The sequence below is a fragment of the Amyelois transitella genome, chromosome Z, assembly GCF_032362555.1.
Source record: "Amyelois transitella isolate CPQ chromosome Z, ilAmyTran1.1, whole genome shotgun sequence".
NCBI classification, from domain to species: Eukaryota; Metazoa; Arthropoda; class Insecta; order Lepidoptera; family Pyralidae; genus Amyelois; species Amyelois transitella.
This window is the reverse complement of record NC_083535.1, coordinates 4,998,256-5,020,665: the sequence shown is the minus strand read 5'-3', so window position 1 is coordinate 5,020,665 and position 22,410 is coordinate 4,998,256. Positions and strand designations below refer to the sequence as shown.

The 22,410-nt window shown below is 38.0% G+C and overlaps 2 protein-coding genes across 6 annotated transcripts in view; one reads left to right on the top strand and one right to left on the bottom strand.

Moving 5' to 3' along the window:
* Positions 1-1,233, bottom strand: part of LOC106133875 (kalirin) — a 149,516-nt gene extending 148,283 nt beyond the window's left edge. For all 5 annotated transcript variants that reach the window (XM_060953913.1, XM_060953915.1, XM_060953914.1 and 2 more), the window contains exon 1: positions 1,063-1,233. The gene's annotated coding sequence lies outside the window, so the exon portion shown is untranslated. The remainder of the gene's footprint in view (positions 1-1,062) is intronic.
* Positions 1,234-2,767: 1,534 nt separating this feature from the next.
* Positions 2,768-22,410, top strand: part of LOC106133742 (E3 ubiquitin-protein ligase MYCBP2) — a 98,588-nt gene continuing 78,945 nt past the window's right edge. The window contains exons 1-33 of the mRNA XM_060953515.1: positions 2,768-2,862; positions 3,367-3,473; positions 3,906-4,158; positions 5,140-5,286; positions 5,646-5,852; positions 6,158-6,475; positions 6,709-6,891; positions 7,047-7,171; positions 7,373-7,517; positions 7,896-8,030; positions 8,529-8,678; positions 9,224-9,376; positions 9,781-9,892; positions 10,439-10,592; positions 11,147-11,304; positions 11,717-11,890; positions 12,310-12,485; positions 13,048-13,273; positions 13,524-14,019; positions 14,261-14,427; positions 14,950-15,134; positions 15,307-16,056; positions 16,419-16,577; positions 17,095-17,307; positions 17,594-17,803; positions 18,000-18,134; positions 18,359-18,537; positions 18,872-19,112; positions 19,414-19,577; positions 20,197-20,362; positions 20,740-20,864; positions 21,054-21,158; positions 21,636-21,805. Coding sequence (XP_060809498.1) covers positions 3,382-3,473; positions 3,906-4,158; positions 5,140-5,286; positions 5,646-5,852; positions 6,158-6,475; positions 6,709-6,891; positions 7,047-7,171; positions 7,373-7,517; positions 7,896-8,030; positions 8,529-8,678; positions 9,224-9,376; positions 9,781-9,892; positions 10,439-10,592; positions 11,147-11,304; positions 11,717-11,890; positions 12,310-12,485; positions 13,048-13,273; positions 13,524-14,019; positions 14,261-14,427; positions 14,950-15,134; positions 15,307-16,056; positions 16,419-16,577; positions 17,095-17,307; positions 17,594-17,803; positions 18,000-18,134; positions 18,359-18,537; positions 18,872-19,112; positions 19,414-19,577; positions 20,197-20,362; positions 20,740-20,864; positions 21,054-21,158; positions 21,636-21,805 — 6,373 coding nt within the window. The 5' untranslated portion in view covers positions 2,768-2,862; positions 3,367-3,381. The remainder of the gene's footprint in view (positions 2,863-3,366; positions 3,474-3,905; positions 4,159-5,139; positions 5,287-5,645; positions 5,853-6,157; positions 6,476-6,708; positions 6,892-7,046; positions 7,172-7,372; positions 7,518-7,895; positions 8,031-8,528; positions 8,679-9,223; positions 9,377-9,780; positions 9,893-10,438; positions 10,593-11,146; positions 11,305-11,716; positions 11,891-12,309; positions 12,486-13,047; positions 13,274-13,523; positions 14,020-14,260; positions 14,428-14,949; positions 15,135-15,306; positions 16,057-16,418; positions 16,578-17,094; positions 17,308-17,593; positions 17,804-17,999; positions 18,135-18,358; positions 18,538-18,871; positions 19,113-19,413; positions 19,578-20,196; positions 20,363-20,739; positions 20,865-21,053; positions 21,159-21,635; positions 21,806-22,410) is intronic.

The following is a 22,410-nucleotide window of genomic DNA, read 5'->3' as shown; positions in this document are numbered from 1 at the left end:
AACAGTAGTATTAGTAGATTTTTTTATGCTTTGCTAGTAAGATAATAATGTGTTTTAAGTATCTATTAGTACACCTATTTGGGTATAGAAATTCAATTCAATTATTAATAATTACCAAAAATTGTAATCTTTACATACTTATTAATCTATTCATGTTGAATATATAATGAACATAGTTTTTCAGTATTTTAAACTGTTTCTTTGCCTACACATAAAGTATAAAGAAACAATGATGTGTATGTGTTTTTAATAAAATATTATTGAATTTATGATTTTGAGATTCAGACGTATAAGCTATTTTCAAGCTTTTATAAGGACTGATCTAATAGGGTGGAACTTCTTGCTTTATTTACATTTTTTTATTCTTCTGTATCACTTTAACCCTTTTCATATTTACATTATGTGAATCTAACTGAAGTTATATTATTATGTCTATTTAAGCACAATGAAATCATTCCTTACTTTTGAATACAAAGCTATTGAGATTTCCATACATACCCAACTAAGGTATGAATCCAAACAGGCTGATTAGACTCACACAATAATGTGTCTTGTTTTAAATTCATCTTGTTAGAACAAATTCCTGATTTTTGGTGGATAAGGAAAGATTTCATGAAACAATGAAACATACCTAATCAACTTAGACTAAAAACAAGAGGACCTCCTTTGTAGTCATATGAGACAAACATTTATTTGTAAAGCCAACAAACAATCACAAAGGGTTATGAAAGGGAAAATAATGCCAAAATTAAGATCGCAACAATTTGATCTTTATTACTCATTGTTCAGTAAAATCAAGGAGTAAAATTTACTCGTTTCAACTTGACACATTCGCAATCATTTTGTCGTAAAGCAATGAAAGACCAACGCCAAGGTGGTCCTTGAGAAGACCCGCCATGAATCTAATAATTGCAAATTCCTATGACCTGCGAGCTAATAATAGGTTACTAATAATTGATCATAACTGCACTTTTCAAAATTAATTGAATGAACGTTGATGACAAATTATCACAAATAAAGCTCAAGTAACAACAAATAACCTCCGCTTTCAATTAAACTAACCGTGGTGACTCAAAGACGCCAATTAATCAGGTATAAAAGGTTCGGCACGCATTATTGTCACTGTTATTTCTTTCAATAAAATACTTGTAATAAATATAATCATTACTGCTAAAACAGAAAAACACAAAAGCTGGACATAAATGACACTGAGGAACACCAGCCAACCACCAACCAACAATGGCGCGCTAGGGCTTGCCTTACAGTGTTCTGATTCATATTTGAAAAACCGTAACAAGTCGGTTAAATCGATAAAGAAAATAACATGTATTAGATACAGACTTTATTTATATGACATGAATAGTATTTGAAACCTTTGTAATACATAGGCAGAACCAGAGAATAACCTAAAGTTATTAGTTAGTTCCAAAGTGAGAAAGTTCTTCAGGTCGTACAGAATTGTAAAGGCGCTCGTTAGCTCGTACCGTGGCTTGGTGCTAGTGGCCTGAGTGCTCTTTTTGTGTGGGTTCTTTCATACCGAGGTGCGAATAATCTAAAACTTTTATTACATACATATATAAATCACGCCTCTTTCCCGAAGGGGTAGGCAGAGACATCATCTTTCCACTTGCCACGATCCTTGCATACTGTTTTCGCTTCAACCACATTCATAACTCTCTTCATGCAAGCTCGTCGGTTTCAGGTACTCTTGACCAGACCTTTTGCTAGAACATCTCCGATTTGATCAAGGTACGTTCGACTAGACCTTGCCACACCAACAGTCCCATTCACACTTTCTTTGTATATTTCCTTAGTCAACCTGCTTTAATTCATCCTTTCGACATGGCCAAACCATCTAAGCATTCCCTTTACTATTCCTGTCACTACATCTTCATTCACATCATAACATTCCCTTAGCACGCTGTTCCTTATCCTGTCACTCAATTTTACACTTTAATTTATTTATACATACATATATGGTCACGTCTATATCTCTTGCGGGGTAGGCAGAGCCAACAGTCTTGAAAAGACTGAATTGCCATGTGGTGATATGCAACCAAAGTGTTATTCTACAGGCTACGTTCAGCCATTTGACAGGTTGCTAGCACACCGCCTAAAAAAGAAACCCAAGTCGGTAATCCTATCCCTTAGTTGCCTTTTACGACATCCATGGGAAAGAGATGGAGTGGTCCTATTCTTTCTTGTATTGGTGCCGGGAACCACACGGCACAAATTTATTTACTTAAATTATAATTCTTTTAATTATTAATTAATTATAATAAGAGAGAAGAGCGGTCGTCGAAGAAAGTCGATATTGGAGTGGGTGGAGAGACAGGACCAGGAAGCTCGGTGAGTCGGCTGCAATGGACCTGCAGCGATACCTAATTGCTGGATTGCTGTGAGACTGCTTTGAGAAAATGAGGAGTGCACTTGAACGAAAATTTATTTCATTGTATCGCAGCCGGCGCAATGAATTATTTTATTTTAATTTTACATTTTTATTTTTTATTTTTTAGAGCTTTTAGTATCTCGTAACACAAGTCTCGAACTTACTTTGAGGTTAATTCAATTTGTGTAATTTGTCCCGTATATATTTATTTATATGAATTGGGTTGAATAAATTGTCCGCCTTTACTCTTTGACTTAAGAACCCAAATATAACAACTATTTATTATGTTAGCGATTTCGATTCGATTTAATTTACTTCGGCATTTACCGATTCAAGGGCATCTTAATTTTGGATGGCTATTGATTTTTGACATTATCGCAAACTTGTTGGAAGCTCAGGATATTTTTCGGTGTTATTAAATTTTGATGCACTAATATGTAAAAACATCGAACATGTGGCTACTTACTACTCAGGTATATAATATTACTATATTATTTATGAGTAGTTTGGCGTTGAAAACCAAAATATTGGTCTGAATTTGTTAGATCGCGTAATGGAGACTAAAATATTTTTTTAATCAATTATTGCGACTGTTACTTTGCTGAAATTGTCTTTATTAAGTAGCTGCAGTAAGTGCGATTGCTTGTGTGGAAAGATTATTTATGTTTACAGTCATGATTCCTTAAAACATCTTTCCATATGGATTGGTAACAAAGCTCACAACAGATGAGGTAGTTCACCCATACGATGTTATATTCATGAGTTTAATACATTAATGTCACTGAACATTATATGCTTTTGGTTCTTTATAGACTTAAGTTAGAAATGTTTTGTGCAATGCGAAATATTTTTCATATATTACTTATACCACTTACCACAAAGCACTTGCGATTTAATATCCACTGTAAATTGGTTGTTGCTAATAATATATATGCATATCTAATTAAGATGTTGGTCTGTAATGACACTTTTTTCAGAACTAGTGAGTAAAAATGGCATTGAAGGCACAGCTGCCAGAGTTGCGCTGCTTGGAACCGGAGAATTACCGCAAGTTCTTTCGGACACTATGTTGGAGTACCACGAGGTAAGTTATTAATAAGAAAGTTAATGTCTACCTTTTTTTTATTAACAAATACCATTGCTGTTGGTTTTGTTTTCTTTCCTATTTCAAACTTCCATAATTCAGCGCACAATGTTGTTACAAAATATAGCAAGGTTTTAGTGATAAAGTTGTCAATGGACTTTACCTACAAAAAAAAATCACAAAATACAATTCGACAGTATAAAGAGTGCCTGCCTTTCATATCATGATCTTGAAGTTCCAGTGTATGTGTGGGCCATTGGTTTCCTTTTTTAACTTCATACTATTGGGATTCAGCTGATTTATTTTCTTGACATTTGTTCTTTTGTGCATGCCATCACAAAGGTGCAAACAGAAAAGAGCTGATATAATTTTTGTCAACTTCTTCTTAAGCAATAAATAAATAACTGAATTTTTTAAATGGGACTTTTTCAGGAAAGTGGACAAGAGAGGTTCCAAGAAGATTGGCAAGAAAGAAAAGCTTCGGCGTCAGAAGGCTGCTAACATCGTGCCTATGTGCCATGCTCCAGCATTGCTCGGAAACCCTTCACATTTTGCAGTATTTGCCACCGTCCGACGCGCCGTCCTGTCTCGCTGGCGATACCTTCAGGGAGCTGTGGTCGATCTCTCGGATGACAGTGAAAATGAAGAGGCTTCTGCACAGCTGCCTGTATCCAAACTGCCTAAGGTATTATATTTATGAAACAAAATGCTGGTGATGTTGGTAAATATTACTTGTCTGTTGATAAACATTAATTTTTTATGAGTTATTTATATTAATACCATATAAGTCCAGTGAAATCATAGGAGGTTATCTTTTAAACAAGTGGCTGCTGATTTTAGTATCCGTCAGTATATTGAAATAAATAAAAAGGAATTATGAAAGCTTAAAAAGAATTTTGTGCTCTCTTCCAATAGACTTTTAACATTAAATAACTTTTCATCTAGATTAGAAGGCCAAATTAAAAAAATTAAGATGAAGCATATTGCTAACTTATTTTGTCCCTATTGTATCACTTATACACATAGTGCAAACATAGTATATTTACATTGTTCTCTCTATAATTAAATAAAACCATGTGTTTAAGAACCTTTCCCATATTAAGAGTATCTTTCCCATGGATGTCGTAAAAGGCGACTACGGGGTAGGCTTATAAACTTGGAATTCCTCTTTTAATGGGCTAGCAACCTGTCACTATTTGAATCTCAGTTCCATCATTATGCCATACAGCTGAAACTTTCAGTCTTTCTCTTGTTGGCTCTGTCAACCCTGCAAGGGATATGGACGTGACTTCTATGTTGCTGAAAACCAAATGGATTTTCTGGACCACAATTTTAGATCACCTTCATGTTCTTCATAAATAAGTGATTGACTTTTTGATGAATACCCATCTGTTATGGGCAAAGCTGTACCAGGTTGCTAGTTTAAAGTATATTTCAAAAACGTTTTTATTAAAATGAGACCAATGTTTTTCAACTGTCTTTCAAATTATTTGGCAAAGTGATAGTAAATTATTTATTATTTATGCTCATTTAATAAAATATACCATTAAAAAATAAGTTTGCTTGTAGAATTGCAGGAATTAGGCATAACTTGTGTACCATACCTATTTGGACAATAGGTGCGGTACACAAATCTACTATTGTTGACGTTGTGCTATTGCTACAGGTGACTGGCATAGGTTTGAGGACTGTCTTTGCTCTCATATCCCAGGCCAGGCTGGCGCATCCGTCGTTCTGCGAGCAGGCACTGAAGTCCCTGCTGGACGTGCTGCAAGGGCTCCCGCCTGAAGAGCTGTCACAGGAACCTAGTGATGTAAGTTAATTTGTTGGGAAACCTTAATAAGATTAAATAGATATTCAGTGGTCAAGACTTAAAAGCTATATAGCCTCAAAAAATTAACTCAAGATGGCAGGATCATCTATTAGAATTTAATCAGCCAAATCAGCCAACAAGGAAGGTACAATAAAATGGTTGGTCTTCATGAGAGAGGGACAAGGTTTCATATGTATCACCAAAGTGCAGTATTGGTTGATCTGGCATCCGAACAACATGATTTGGTTATTTTGGTTCTATGCACTTCAATTAAGACAATTAATCTTTTATCGATGTTATTCGTCGACTGACATGCTAGGTGTTAAAATTGCTAATTAAATTATCTTTTTTTTTTAAAGATAATAACGAGTCTCCAAAACGTCCTAGTGGAGGTGGCTAGCGGTAATAGCTCCGGCGGGAGAATGGAATCCCCTTCCTCCCTCACAGCCTTGGGGTGCGCATGTCTAGTTGCCCTGGCCGTCGCTAGGGGGGAATCAGAACTTATACTCCACACCGTCGCCGAACTCATCATGGCCGCTCCCGTACTGGCGGAACAATACGTCCAGGTATGTCGGTTTTTGAAAGAATTGTCAATACGTACATAGGTACATGGGGCAAACTGAAATGTGTAGGTGGTAGTATTTTTAAGATAAAAATAAATGATGAACATAAAAATCCTTGCCCAGATCTCAGCTTCCTTTTATTGGGAGTCGTGACGTAATGTAACGTTTTTAGCTTACAATGGTATGGTTGGTGATGGCACACTATTTCATCTAAACAAATATTATTATAAATGTTCTCATATTATAATAATATTATAAATATTATATTATTATAATATGTTCAATGAATTATATTTTATTCCTTTCAGATTCCATTAAACCTGACATACCTACAACGCAGTGTTCAGTCTGCGATTCTCGGCAAGCCATCCTGCAACCAATGGCTCAACTACGGGGTGCCACACCAATCCTTGGTGTCCAGCTTTCCCGTGGACCTCCATCCGTATATATCATCAGAAATAGTTGTTAAGTCATTGACCTCGGATGGATGCTACCTTTATGTGTTAACATCAAAAGGTTTACTGAAAATCGGATCGGGATATGGAAGTTCTATCAGGCAACACGTTTATTTATACAAACCTGACTTTTTCTCCACTGATCGGCATGGATGGATAGGTTATTGTAAGGTATGTTTTTTATTCGTTTTGCTTTGCTTTTTTTCAATTTGCTAATTAACTGCCTAACGCTTTTCTATTGAGCGTCATCATCCTGCATTGCTTTTTCATTTGACTAGGCGCTTCAAAGATTTTCTAAAATAAAGGAGAACGGAGGATTGAGGGGAGGGGGTGGGATCGTTTTATGATTGCTTGCTTCTTTTGAGATTTCACAACATCATGATTAATTTTTTCTCTGTCCGTAGAACAAGCTGTATGTAAGGATGGGAAGAAGGAAGACTGAGATACACGAAGTGGACGTGAACACGCTGGAAGTGAAGGCGACTTTGAAATTGGAGAACGGGCCGGGGGCTCATGACTATGTGGACCACAAGTCAGCCATGTTCACTGATGGAAAGGAGTTGGGGCTTATTCTCTACAGTAGCTATGTCAGTATTTGCAATGTTTCTAGTAAAAACGTTTGCATAAAAAAAAAAACATTTTTTCATAAACAAGGTCAGATGTTATTTTCCCAAAATTTTACAGTAATTGGGAATTAAACTTGTACAAGCGTGATGTTACAACTTTAACGTTTTTTTTTTAGGACACTATGCTGATTCGTCTGTTTGACGTTGAGAGCCCTCGTGAGGAAGGCACGCCAACACCTATGAACGATTATCGTGAAATATCAGTCCATTTACTTAGGAGACACGTCTTGATCTTCGGAAGGTAAAGACCACGTGTACATTTATAAAAATAAATCCACCATCCGAATACTTGTCTTAGGAAAAGGTTAGTCCGTATGCTCATCTTATCGAAATCATCTGAGGTGCTTAAAGGACGAAAGCTAGTGCTAGTGCTACTATTTTGCCCCACTTAGTTGTAATACACATCCCATACCTAATATAATTATGTCCTATTTCTATATAGGTCGCCATTTGAAGACGGATTTTCCCGAAGGAATATGGACCCGGACGCGGCGATGGCTGTTCAGATGGAAGACGATGAAGATGACCCACTGATGGGCATCTGTGCCGGGCAGGACTTCTGCCTGCTCAACACCATCACAGGCAGGGTGGGTGTCGGCGTCCTATAAATACGATACCATTTATTTCGTACTAGCTTTTGCCTTAACTATCCTACAAAATTCACCAAAATGGGTCTAGCAAGTGATTAGCAACTTTTTTTTCTCTCGCTTATAAATATTAGTATGGATTTTCTTCAAGATTTTAAAGTTACATAGTTAATATGAGAAATTGGCGACTGATTTCCTATCTGCTTCCCGGAATGCTTGTAGCATTACAGTCCTATATAATGTGTTAAATAAATGAACTCTCGGTTTAATGATTGATATGCCTATAATTAGTAAACTACGAGGAATATTATAAGTAAAAATTTAAAAAGTGTGGAAATTTAATTAGTAATCAATCCTCATTTCAATATCAATTTACAGGTATATTACACGGGCAAAGGCGCAAGTCTAGGTTACAAGACTTCGTCCCCCATCACCAGCCGATGGGCCTTGATGAAGGAGACTGTCTTCACCAGAAACGACTTGCCCAACCTCAAGAAAGGGAGGGTCATGAATGTAAGGCTATATATTATTTAATACAAATAAAAAACGTAAACCAGTAACTACGAAGGTTGAAGTCATCCATTTAAAAAAAACTAATGTTACATGTCACATGTGTATCTGTCTTTGTAAGTACTTAAATCTGTGGACGGCGAAAACCGGATAAGTGAAGACAGTGAAGTCGGAAGGCGGATCCCGGGCTTCAACGCATTACAGTGGAGTGTCTTAACAAATTAAGAATTACTTTCCCATAGGTATCTTTAATTCAAATATATTGCCTACTAATTTTATAAATGCGAAAGTAACTGTCGGTCTGTTATGATTTCATTCCTAAACCACTGAAACGATTTGATCAAATTTAGTACAAAAATGAACAAAGGCAACTAGCAGGAAGAACATAGGCTACTTTTTATTGCGAAAAAAAATTAGGTGTTAAAGTGGTGATAAAAGATTGTCAGGGAACTTTTATGGCGAACGAAGTCGAAAGCTAGTTAAATATATACTTATTTCCAGGTGGCGGTTGGTCACGAAGGAGTCCATGCTATTCTAGTGATGGACAACGGGGTAGCCTTATTTGCGGGGGTGTCGCGACGCGGGGAAGACGGGGATATCAGTAAACACCGACGCACCCCTAAACCCACCAGGCCTAAGAAGATTTTCAAGGTTAGTTTCTAATATCAATAATATAGAATACATACTGATATCTTGATATTGATATCTTTCTTAGGGTAGAAAGAGACTACGTATTTTAAACTTGGTACTTGTACATCACTCTTCCTATAGTTTGGTTTTGAAGAGTTAACAACGTTAAAAAAAAAAAATTGCATTAGCGACAAATGCGACATTGTACCTTGTTTATTTCTTTTGTGTTGTTTTTGTACGTTTTACTCTTATGGTGCAATAAAATGTACTATCTATCTGTCTATTAAAATGTAAACCGGTAGATATTGGACCTACCGGTTTACATTTTTTCGATTTTTCGATTGATTGCCAATTTTATTATCTTAGTAAGTCGAGCTAAAAATTTTATAATAATACTGTTGAGACATTCAGCTTACTATTACGAAGGGCTAAATAATTGTACCCAGAAGGGATCAATCTTTTTGATTAAATGAAAATCAAATATTTTTATGCAATAAAAAATAAGTCTAAGAACATGAAGAACAACATTACTATTGCCAAATTTTTAATTAATCCGTCTTCCACAGGCTGAAAATCACTTTATAATCTACGCCGCCTGTAACTACGGGTCCACAGCGCTGGTGACAAAGAAAGGCGCTCTTCTCATGTTTGGCAAAGACACGCAGCACTGCGACCCCTCAGGGGAAGTCGTTGGCTTGCGGCATGAGAAAGTTTCTTCGGTAATATTCTTTGATATAATAAATACATTTTATATGAACCTGCATTTTAAATTATAACTATACAATCTCTCTTCCACCGGTGTGGTAAGAGTTTATTTTTTTTACATACTTTTATATCCATGCAAGAAATTAAGTCACAGTTCAGATTGGAAGACAGATTTAGACAGAGCTTCGTGTATTAAATTACTTATTCTTAAATTGCGGTCACAGACATAACCTAGGCTCCCTTGGAATAAACACTAGCAGAATTATACTTATGTTGACGTTATTAAGCGATACCTTTTGTATCCTATTTTGAATATATGTTGTATATCTATTTTGAATGAAAAAATTTTTCGTATGATATAAATTCGCTGAGTAAAATTGTTTCTTAGATTAATAAAGTTTCTTTTTTTATTATTTAGGTTGCTTTGGGAAAAGCTCATGCCGTTGTGTTGACCCACCAAGGCCTTGTCTACACCTTCGGCATCAACAACAAAGGCCAGTGTGGCAGGGACTTCGGGTATACTAAAGAGAGTGAGTAAATCCATCCTATAATATTAGATAAAAATAATCTATGTGTGCGCTTACAGGCTTTTACAAACAAATATACCTAAATCGTTACAATATGTTTAATCAGGCACGCGATTAATACACATCAGAAAAAACAAAGGCAATCTTAACTGGTATCTTAAATATGTTTATAAAATGTATCCATCACCTCTTTTGTCAAAATATTTATAATGGTGTCCACAACATGTTTAGTCTTAATCCAAAACATAAGTTGAACTTTAATTTCAATAATTGGATGTAATTTGTTTCCTTTATCGGATTCCCGGTGCCTGGCACTAAAGAATAGGACCACTCCATCTCTTTCTTATTGTTGTCGTAAAGGGCCACTAAGTGAAGCAAATAATCTTGACATTCTTTTTAAAGGCGAGGGGCTAGAAACCGGTTACTATTTGATTACAACTGAAAGTGGGCTTTTGGTCTTTTCAAAACTGTTGACTGTCTACCCCGCAAGAGATATAGACGAGATAATATATATGTATTATGTATGTTTCGGATTTGGGAATGTTCCAGAATCTTCCGCCCGCCAGAACAAAGAAGATACCCGCCTTTGCACGCGGCACACGTGGGCTTCCGACTACTGCCGCATTTGTGTCGTCTGTCGAGAATGCACTGGCTTCTCCAATGCTTGCCATCTGTCCCAGCTACCCAACAGATTGCCGGGAGAGTAAGTCTTTAATATGGAAAAATAACCAAACCAATCTGTTAAACCAATTGAAAACAAAAACCATCAGAATGTGAAAATTACATCGAATGACATTGACATTTTTTCTTTCCACATTTTTCAATTAAGCCAGAAAGAAAAAACACAAATGTATGAAAATCATGAGATTTTGATAAAAAAAATCTTCGGACTGTGCTGAGGATAACGATTTAAGAAATAAATATCATCTCTGCTAGAAGAGATTTCTTTGGAAATAAGCAAAACCTATATACCTACTATAGTTTCATTTGATTTTAATTCATATAGTTTTTCTCTCTTACATGATTTGGTAAATAAATAAACAAAATAATCTTTGTATAAACAGAACCGCCTCCAATCGATATCCTCCTTTTTTGCAGTCGGTTAAATTTCCAAAACCTTCTCCTAAGTTTAACAAACACTCAGGTTTATCAAACACTGGACAAACATACATATTTTCACCTTTTTTGAAGGCGGTATATGAAACTTTTCTGTAATATCTAAAAGAAAAATCTGACACTTTTCTGTAATATCTAAAGGAAATGTGGGTGCGGCGAAGGCGACAGCGGGTGTAGCACTTGCGGAGTTTGCCGCCAATGCGTGGAGACCTTCGCGGCTACTTCTGGCGCAGAGAAGACTACGGACCTCGATGATAACGGCGAGTCTTCCTCCATGCCTGATCCCAGGAGCGGCGAAGGTAAAGACGATACTCAAAGTTTTCAAGACGAGACAGGCATTATTTGAATACGCATCTTGGACCTAATTTTGCTAATGGACATCAGACAAAAAAATATAACCCTTATAAAATAATAAATTATGTCGAAAACGTCACGTGTGTCGATAGTTTAAGACCTTAGAATATCGACTTAATTATAAATGTTTAAGACACATATTTGACTTTCCTTAGCATCAGGCAGATTGATGTCAAACGCACTCAACATTTCAAATAAAAAAAAAATTAACCATACACATTAAGATAATTTCGTATTGAGTGTCGATTTTATTAAGTTTCTTAAACTTGAGCAATAACTTTCGGTGAAACATTTACAAGATAAAATGCAATGCTGTTTTATATTTTCTTACTCCTAATCACAAGCAATTTTCTATAGACAAGGAGAACGTCCGGTACCCGCAATTCGATACAGCGACCAACATGGACGCGGAACGGGAGGCTAACGTGTACGTGAGCTGTCTTCCTCCAGCCAAGGTTTCTATTCCTGGAGGACATCGGATTACCGCCATCGCCGCTGGGCTGCATCACACCGTACTCCTCACTGAACACGGTAAATAGAATACTTACCTTGGTAAATCGAATTTGACATATTCCTTGAATTTTATGAAAATATGTATGTAGTTTAGAAGAGATCTCCTTTTTTTAAATTTAGAGATATTATTATTCTCTTTTTTTTAAAAAAAGATTACTTTTAGTTACACATATATAAATATATACTCGTATGAGACAAATTATACAAATTAAGCTAGGCTCGAAGTTCTAGACTTGTTGTTTTACGAAATACTAACTTATGATGAATACTTATATAGGTAGGTAATATCCAAAACCCAGGTCAATAAGACAAAGTTCGTTTTTCACCATGACGCATGGCTCAGCAGAACCTGGGGCCTGTGGCAGGAATATTACCCTGCGACCAAATAAGCGAGGCACCACGCCACAAATTCAACTGAATTTATATTCATTTCCTAGGTGAAGTGCTAACTTTCGGCTCGAACCAATTCGGGCAACTAGGCGCAGGAGACATAGCAGCTCACCACAAGATAGTCGATGTTCGATTACCGCGCTGCATTTCTATAGCGGCCGGCAGTAACCACACGGTGGCACTCACGAGGGACGGAGAAGTGTTCACGTTTGGAAATCATCAGGTTGGTACCTTTTTATTGTACATACGTTTTTTATTCTTTTTCGAGGAAGAAGGAAGGTTTTTGTGTATTTTGCGTGAATTCTGCATACTTTATTTTTTCCTGTCTGACTTAGGACTAACAAATGACCGAGATCAACAAGCTACATGTGATATTTCACCGATATCAATGACTTATACTTGTTTAGCCCTGCTGAGCACACAAAGTGAGTTAGGTCTCGTTTTAATCGAAACTACGAATCCCGCTTTAAACTGTACTGTTTTATATTTTAATAAGCTTTTCAGTCGAACAATAAAACATTATGGTTTCTTTAGATTGGGTGGAAGTTTTCTTTCCACCCAAAGGTTGACTGGTCTTCCAGTTAACTCTTATGGTGCAATAAAGAGTTTTATCATTCTATCCTAACTACCATTTACTTACTTACCTACAAGTTTGACGAACGAATTCATACCGATCAACGAAACGTATCAACCGACCGAAAAGTTTTAAGCTCTCTCAGGTTCTTACTTACAATGTGATGAGGGAGACAGACTTTCGTTAGAACTTTCTCTTGTTTTGCCTACAGAAAGGGGCTTTGGGTCGCCCTCGCATAGAAGAAACCACATGTAAAGACCGCACGACCATCTGGTATGCAATGCCCGGCCGAATACCACGCATGGGTCCACGGTATACCACTAAAGGAGTCATGATCCAGGCCTCAGGCGACCAGACCTTTGTACAAGTCTCACAATGTGTCATCAAGCCGGATTTCCTGTTCAGTTCCACTATCTTGGCCAACCAGAAGAGCATAAGTAAGCTTTGATAAAGTGTGCATAATCTTAAGGAATTGCCCATTTTGTAACAGATAAATCCTCATAATATATTCAGATTTCATTATCTTACTTTGAAAATCCTATACATTTGTTATTTTAAAAATTGTATTTTATATCTAGTTGTGAACATTCTATATATACTGTATGTTCCACACATATATTATTTTTATTGCAGTGATTCTCCCAAATATATACTGTATGTTCCATACATATATTATTTTTATTGCAGTGATTCTCCCAAACAAGCCGGAACATACCTTCAAATGTATAACAATTAGTCGCAAAGACACATCTTGCCTCTCTTGGACGGGCCCCGAACAAGTAGATTTCGTCAACACCGTGGCTTGCATCGATCCCTTATATGACGTCATATGGAGCTACCAACCGCAAATGCGAGTCATGAAATGCTACAACATACTCGCATACGATTCGACTAAATCGCAAAGATGTGCTAGCAATACAATAGATCCATATTCGGCTGATGCCGATTACGAGTACCCCAACTACGGGACGATGAAGCGTTTAGAGGACTTCAAGAATTTGGAGACTTTCGACTTGAAGTCGGACAATGAAAAGACGGTTGATAATGTGGCGTTGACGAATGTGTCGGTTTTAAATCAGGAACTGGCAATTCCATCGGCGCGTGGGCACGCGGTCACTAGAATGCATGTGGCTTTGCATTTGTTGGGCTGTTTGGACTCCCTTACTTATGCTCATGATACCAAGTAAGTTTTTATATTAATTGGGTAGAAAAAATTTTTTTGTTTATGTAGAATATACATGTTTTGGTAGTATTAGGTTTATAATAAGTTGGCAAATTCGACTAATTATTTGAATACTAGCATTTAGTTAGAATTCTCTTTTTTGTCATTCGGTTATTAGATTCAAAATGAATCAATATTGAGTGCTTTTAGAATTATTTAACAAAGATAATACTACAATTCTTAAAGCAGCTTTTTACTACAGATTGAACCAATCAGAATCGAAGCGAGAGAACAGTTCCTCACCAATAGCGCCCATCAAAGAGGACTTCCTCACTGTGAACCGTTTCGAAAGCCACGGCGGAGGTTGGGGGTACTCTGGACACTCCGTAGAAGCTATACGGTTCATGTGCGACACTGACATTGTTTTAGGTACGTAGATTTGTTATTGTTCATCATGTTTATGTAAAAGAAAAAAGATGAGTAACAAATAGATTGAATCAATCTGAACCGAAGCAAGAAGAACAGTTTCTCGCGAATAAAAGGTTTGGAAATTCAGTTTCGTTCGTCCGTTCTGGCAAGGAAATAAAAAAACACACGTTTTCTGGAATTACATTTAAATTTTTAACTATTTCGTATAACATTAGTTATAGTAGTACCACTTTTGTAAGTCGCATTTGCAATATCCGACAGCGCAGTATAGCACAATCTACCGTCGAATCAAACAGAGTGAAAACTCAACCTAATTACAAGGATATTAAACTTAAAATCTAAAGCAAAATGTCTTCCGCTCATAATAGCGGACGGGCTTTGATAGGCTCAATCCCTCAAATATTTTTCGCGCCGTACAAAAATTGTAGTTCTACGCAGGTACATCGGTGAATCATAAAATGTGGCAATACTGTATGCGTTATATTTTTTGCTCAGTTGATAAAACAAAAATGTCACCATCAGGTGGTTTTGGGCTGTTCGGTGGTCGCGGCGACTACACTGCCAAGATCAAGTTGTTCGACATCGGCCCCGACGGCGGTGACCAGGAAGGCGACGGTGACCTCTTGGCCGAGAGCGACGAGGTCATGTACGAGTGCGCGCCCAGGGATCGCTTCCCCGTGCTCTTGACTCAGCCGGTACAGATAGCGGTAAGTGAGGTCACTTTTTTTTACTTTAGAACTACGTCTTGTCGGTGGAGAGTTTTATAAATAAGTAAGTATCATGTTCAAATCTTTGAGTACCTATTTTATCTGGTTTGTGAGCGACAAGAGTTACGGAGTCCTTAATATAGTATCTACCATTAAATGTTGTTTTTCTTAGGCGAACCGATGGTACGTTGCATGGGCATGCATCAACGGGCCGTCTTCTGATTGCGGCTCGTCAGGCCAAGCAATGGTTATCAACGACGAAATCGGCTTCCACTTTAAGACCTCGAAGAAGTCCAACAACGGCACCGATGTCAATGCCGGCCAGATTCCTTGCCTCCTTTACAACATCGTTGGACCTGACCATGCCGTAACAGTGAGATGCGTCGATCTCGGAGAACCAATCATAGCTCTATCCAAAAACCTATCCAGAAAAGTCACCGTCCCGTGTTTCAAATCCTTGATCACCCTGTTGCAATGGAGCTGGACAACTTTCAGGGAGATTCTTCTAGAAACTAACGGACTAGTGCCGATTACTATTGAGAAGTTGGCAGTGATGAAACACCAGAAGCGGCTAGTTTACATCATACGCGCGAGTTTACGATTGGTGAAGTCGTACATAGTTGAGATATATCCCCAGCAGAACAAGAAACGGAATTCTCACGAGTACATGTCTTTCTTTGAGGCTATAGCGGAGACAAGGAATTTTATTCAGAGCATGATGAGAGAGTTGACTCCATCTTGTTCTATGCTCGCGGGCAGGCCTCGAAGCAGGCATAGGATATGTTACGTACAGTTCGCTTTAGAGATGACGACTTCAGTACTGAAAGAAGCTCATGATACGATCACGACATGCTTCCACGCGTTCTTCCCAACGCCTACACTCAAATGGACACATCTTTGCTCCCTGCTGTATTATGTTAGGGTGAGTCGATTATTTTACACACTATTCAATGATTTTTATACATTAGAAAAATTAGCAATGCAAGCATTTTTTTCTAAACCTTAACATGTTTGTATTGTAAATAAACTATAAGCTTTTGGACACATTTCAAACTAAACGCGATATTCCTTCCAGTTTTATATTTTAACCGCGTACTTTGATTTCTATTAAACTTAGTTTAGGAACATCACAAGGATTTCTAAAATCTGTCCAAAGCATTAGGGCTTTCAATGCCACAGAAAGACAGATACACACAGATTGTCTGTCTTTATGCCACAGATAGACAAATACACAGTGCGAATAAAGGGAATTTGACGTAAACACTAACAATTACCTTCACCCAGGATGGTGCGGTGCCTGCTCAATTCGTGCGTGAATTGACCGCCGTCTGCGCAGCAATGTGTGGGGCTAGAAGCTTGCGAGATGTGTTACACTATGTTGTTCCGGTCACGCAGAGTTTCTTGCTACGAGGCGGACCTGATGATCGGCTTCATGACAGACAGGTGAGGTTTAATATTACTGACGTGAATAATACAAAAACGCTGGACCATATATATTGTAGTATTCAATGTAGCTGTTGCGCGTGATTTTGTTCTTCGAAAAGTTCACAATAAATCTGTATTGCCCTTAAGAGGGGTGGGGGAGAAATTGTTGTATCGGTGGGTTACTTTTTTATAATACGAATGGATGAAGTAACAGCTAGATTTTAAGCCCCATTTAAAGCGCTTATGCCGTATTTTATTGTGAAATATAGTAAATTTGTTAAAAAAACAACTTTATGAATAACTTTCTCCACTTTTGAACGCTTACGCCAGTATCAGCGGAATCAGCGCTAAAATGGTAAAAAACATTAGAGTCCATTTTCAAATTGGTAATTTGAAATCCAAAGTACATTATAGAGATGAGTGTATATACAAACATACAACCATGTCTTATTGTCGGAGGGGAACCAGAGATTAGACCTTTCCACTTGCCACGGTTCTTGCATACTAGTATTCTTTTATAATTTTTATCCCACAGGAGCGCAACCACACAGACTGGCACCTTCTGGACGTGATCCCCAAACTGCTGGACATCGTGTTAATGCCGATCAAAGAACACATGATGATGAGAACTTGTGGCCAGCCGCATGACCATGGAGAGTTGTTGCAACAACAACGATTGTCAGAGTTCTGTTGCAAGCTGGTCGCGAGGACTATAGCCGAGTTAGCGCACCAGGCCACTGATGTAAAGGTATTACTTTAAATATAAGTTAATAAGATAGTGCCATAACCGTCGACCAAACCTTTTATTTCACCTTTTGTATAAGGTCATACACGCCTGCATGTTTATCGTTAGTTATCGCAACAGTTTTATAGCTAAGTTGGCTCACCAGGTTACTTATATTAAGGTACCTGTAATATAAGTTGACCTGAGATAGTGGCGGTCAGATGACAAATCTGATACGTTGTAGGTATAAGTTGGTTTTCCAGTCTATATATATGATTATATCCAATTCATAAATAAAATAATTTGTCAGGAGGAGAAAGACACTCACACTGTGAAGCACCTGGTGACACCCACTCGCTTCATGCGTGTGAATCAGAAACGCGCTTGGAACACTGGCAATGGCAGTCCGGACGCTATTTGCTTTACCGTCGACCGCCCGGGAGTCGTATTGGTGGGGGCTTGTGTGTATAGTGGCATAGGCAACTTCGAGTATACGCTCGAGTTACTGCAAGATTTAAGGGTGAGTTGATATATTCCCTGAAACACATTGTATTCTCTTTGTAGCATATTTTATACTGATTACATTAACGTCTCTAAAGTTTAGGGTGTGCTTAAGACAATATTTTTGTTTTTCAATCTGCTATTCTTTACCTGAAATTAATAACATGCACGGTTAAAGCCATTCTGTAATTTTTTCTTACATATTCTACTAACAGTTGAGGGCAACGGCCGAGGAGTCAGACCCTGGCTATTGCTGGGTGAGTGTGGAGGTCGCCCACGGGACCTTCCAGTCCTCAGACTGCCAACATGACATGGTGCAGATCAAGTTTGACAGGCCCGTACCGCTGAAGGTCAGTCAATAACAAATCTATATTTTCGTACAAATATTATATATGGGAAAGTCTATCTGTCAGCGTCTTATATTTTGCTTCAGCTGGACCGATTATATAAAAGAAATGGGGGTAGTTCCAAGTACAGACTCAATGTTTTTTTCGGGGTAGGGGAATGTGTTTTCCTTCAAAATTTTCATTCCTTTGATCAATATTTTGTGGTTTTATTGTCATAACATTAACAGGAAGATCTCCGCTATGCCATTCGTCTTTGCAACCAAGGCGGGCGTACTTCCAACGGCGACTGTGGCCTTCCCTCGGTGAAAGGCCCAGATGGCACTACCTTCAAGTTCTCGTCGTGCTCGCTTAGTTTCAACGGCACTACCCTGGCCAGGGGACAGATACCCTGCTTAGTGTATTATGGGTAAGTGGACAGCATAATCAGGTATCCAACAATCACAGGTTCCAGGCTGTTGAACGACACCCGTATAAGTCAAAGCTGAATTGGGCAGGTTATTTTGCCTTTTCCTCGGAATTGCTTTGAGATGTTATGTAAAAACTGCAGTCAAATACACTACTAACAACAACTAATATCTACTTCCTCATGAAGCTTTAAAAAGAAGAATATTCAACGACTTCCTTAAATGAGACATAAATATGTATTGTATCTTATTTCAAAACGATGTAAATGTGTTAAGTACATCTTACTTCATTTATTTCATGTAAACTGTTTGAATAATTCTTAAATTCTTTTCAAGCACGAGGGGGTCCCAGAATTCCTCCGACAGCCCGGACGCTCTAATATCGGCTCTCCGAAGCATTACCCTCCGAGTTGCTTCCATCGTAGTAGAAAGAGGCGCTGAACTATTCAGTTCTCTGAGGAACCAACTCTCAGCTGAAGACCTGAGGAGGAATGCTTCCGTGCTTCAGCATTCCCCGGTTATAAATACGCTGTTGCCATACACTGTCGCTAGTTTGGAGGCTTTGGATGATTCCAAGGTATGCATCCTTACTTTCTATTTTGTAGAACTTCCCATCATCGTGATAAAATGAGCTGCAGAATTATTCAGGTGCTTGAAAAACCGGCTCTAATCTGAAGAGGGTCTACAAGGGAGTAAATAGCTCTACCATACTGGAATCTAATTTCAACGTCATTAATACCAGTGTGTTAAAGTTTGGATGATTCCAATAAGTGTGAATGTTAAGATTTTTCAGTCGCTTCGTCGAATATTCTTGCTGGCAAAATGCCATCATTGACTTGCACTTGTAGATTTGACATTGTATATACTATTTGTTACAGAGCGTTATAAAAATTCTCGAAATGATCCGCAAGTTGCTGCCCCACGTGACAGCCATGAACTTGCTGCTTCCACCTGCCGAGGAACTGGGCACAACTACCACCCATTACTACACTTGGGTAGAAAGCGACCATCCCTACAAGCCCGCTTCGGTGTCTAACATGCGGTAAGGTTTAAGTTATTTAGGTTATGTATGATGCGGGATCTCTTTCCTATGGATGTCATAAGAGGCGACTAAGGGATAGGCTTATAAATTTGAGTTGCTTTTTTTAGGCGATAAACTTGCAAGTGGTCAATAATTGAATCTCAATTCTATTATTAAGCCAAACCGTTGAACGTGGCCAAGCTGTCTTTTCAAGACTGTTGGCTCTGTCTACCCAGCAAAGTATATTAACGTGATTATAGGTATTTATGTATGATGCGGTGAAAGAGGCGTGGCTCTTTGTATGTATGATATATAGAATGTGGCGACACACTGGTCTTCCTACATATGATTCGCTAGATATACCGCCGATACGGCGCGACTAAAAACAATGTTAAGAACTTGAAACACGATAAGGTAGGAGTATATTTAAGTTAGAACCTACACCAAAATAGAACTTACTTTTCACTGTATAACCAAAGCTTTACCAGAAATTAAGTTCAAACTTGGTTGATTCATTGCGCAAAGGTTAAATTTAACTTGGTCTCCAAGGAATATATAATTAGGACCAAAGTAGCCAGAGGAAAAAATGTACTACTACAAGCTGTAAGTTGTTACTTTAATTGTATCCAATTGTTATCAGGGTATTGTTCCCCACGAGCGTATCATGGGTAGTTCTGGAGATGGATCCTCGTTCCCTGACTGCGCAACCAGAGGATTCCCTGACTGTGTTCGCATCAGCCGGCGTTCCTCAGAACAAATGCCAGAACCAGTACGATATGCGACTACTAGAACCACCCTTTAAGAAGGTCAGTTGTTTTTCATAGAAAGTTGTAATCTCTAGGATAGGTTGTCTTTCTTTGATTGATTGAGCCAAAAGATTCTCTGATGGTTTCATTTATCGGCCAGCGTGCCTCTGAATATCTGTGTTCCCTTTTTTACTGTCTACAATTAATCACAATTTATGATGATAGTAGACTGTAATAATAGTTGTTGAGCCTTCTCCACAAATTTTTTCGAATAATTTTACTTTGTATCATGTGAAAACTGACAAACGGTTTTAGCATATAGAAAAGATCATCATACACAAAGCTGACACAGATGGAGGGTTCCTCCTTAAGATGATAGGTAGGATCTTTTTCCTTCACTAAGATTTGAGCACTAAATCTTTTTTGTATTCCCTCAGCGCCTCGTACAAGCGTCATCGGAGAGTGGAGAACTTGAGGAAGTGGTAGACGAAGGCGAGTCGGAAATACCGTGCATGCACTACAACTGTACTTACTACAGTGTCACTCCTAAACTCGCTAATGTGTGAGTAATCTTTCTTTAATTATACTTTAATTAACCTGGCGTTGACCATTGTTGCATTTCATCTTACCCTTTAAAAATAAGTAACAATAATTAAACGTTAATTTTTTTTTAAATGTATCTATAGCTTCATTTAACTTGCTTTGCAGAGCTGCATTTTGTATAATATAATGAAGATCTGTTTTGTTCCAGCCCAACTGATTGGCCACAGAAAGCCTTGATCATCCCCGGGAACGAAGTTATTTTCTCTCTAGAGACGGCTTCAGACTACTTGAATGAATACAACAAATCAGACAAGTAAGTGGCCGCCAAACGCTCTCGTGCCGTCTTTACCATTTTTGATAAAGTCGTATCGTGTATAGCAGCCTGTCGCTATTTGAATCTCAATTTCATTGTTGGGTCATCGTAACGTTTCAGCTATTTCAAAACTGTTTGCTCTGTCAACTCGGAAAGGGATATAGACGTGATAATATGTCCGTGTGGTTCTCGGCACTAATATAAAAAAAAGAATAGGATCACTCCGTTTCTTTCCCATGGATGTCATAAAAGGCGACTAACGGATATGCTTGTAAACTTAGGATTCTTCTTATAGGCGATGGGCTAGCAACCAATCTCTATTTTAATCTCAATTCCATCATTAAGCTCACAGCTAAACGTGCCCTGTCAGTTTTACAAAATTGCTGCCTCTGTCTACCCCGCAAGAGTTATAGACGTGATAATATGTATGTATGTGTATGTTCGTAACTCTTAATTTTTAAACGGTTTTTTCTATAGCGAGGACAACCATTACGGCTTCCGATGCCTCTGTGTGGGCTACGAGGACGCTCCGTTCACAGTTCAGAGACAAGGCCTGGTGGCCTTGGAGATGGAACTCATGTTCTCTGGTGCAAGTTGTGCGGCAAGACTTCTCGCACCGGATTTAGACATGCCTCCGCTTAGCTTCGGTGAGTAAATTTTTAATTAATGTTTTTATGATAGCATTGCGGCTTTTGTGCTTTACTGATATCGTTGAGTTGGTATCTCATCTCGAAACATTTCGAACGAATCGAATTAAGTTAATCCACAAGATATTGTGGATAACTTAATCTGTGTAATTTGTACCGTACATATATTTAAAAAAATAGTTATTTCTACAGTAAAACTGTTATTCTTCTGAGTCATAATGACTGTGATAAACACTGGTCTCAGAAAACTGATACCAGGACGATAGAAAACTGAAAAAAATGCGGGAAAATTCAAGCTGGCAAATAATAGATTACAATATTCACCAAAAAATTTAGATATTGTATTTACATACAAATCATCTTGTATCGTGGACTGTCATATACATGATACAAAGTAATAAGTATACTTGCTACTCAGGTTATGTTTTTAATTTAAAATGTCGCCACGTAGTGCTTGTATTATATGTATTTCATGAGAACCATTCCAGAACAGTTTGAGTATGGTATTGTATCGCAAGTCACCTGCTAAGTGATCCTGGGCCGTGACTCGAATCAATTACCGCCACCTGGCGGCTAATTATGATACTAGGTACATAATGAAGCCT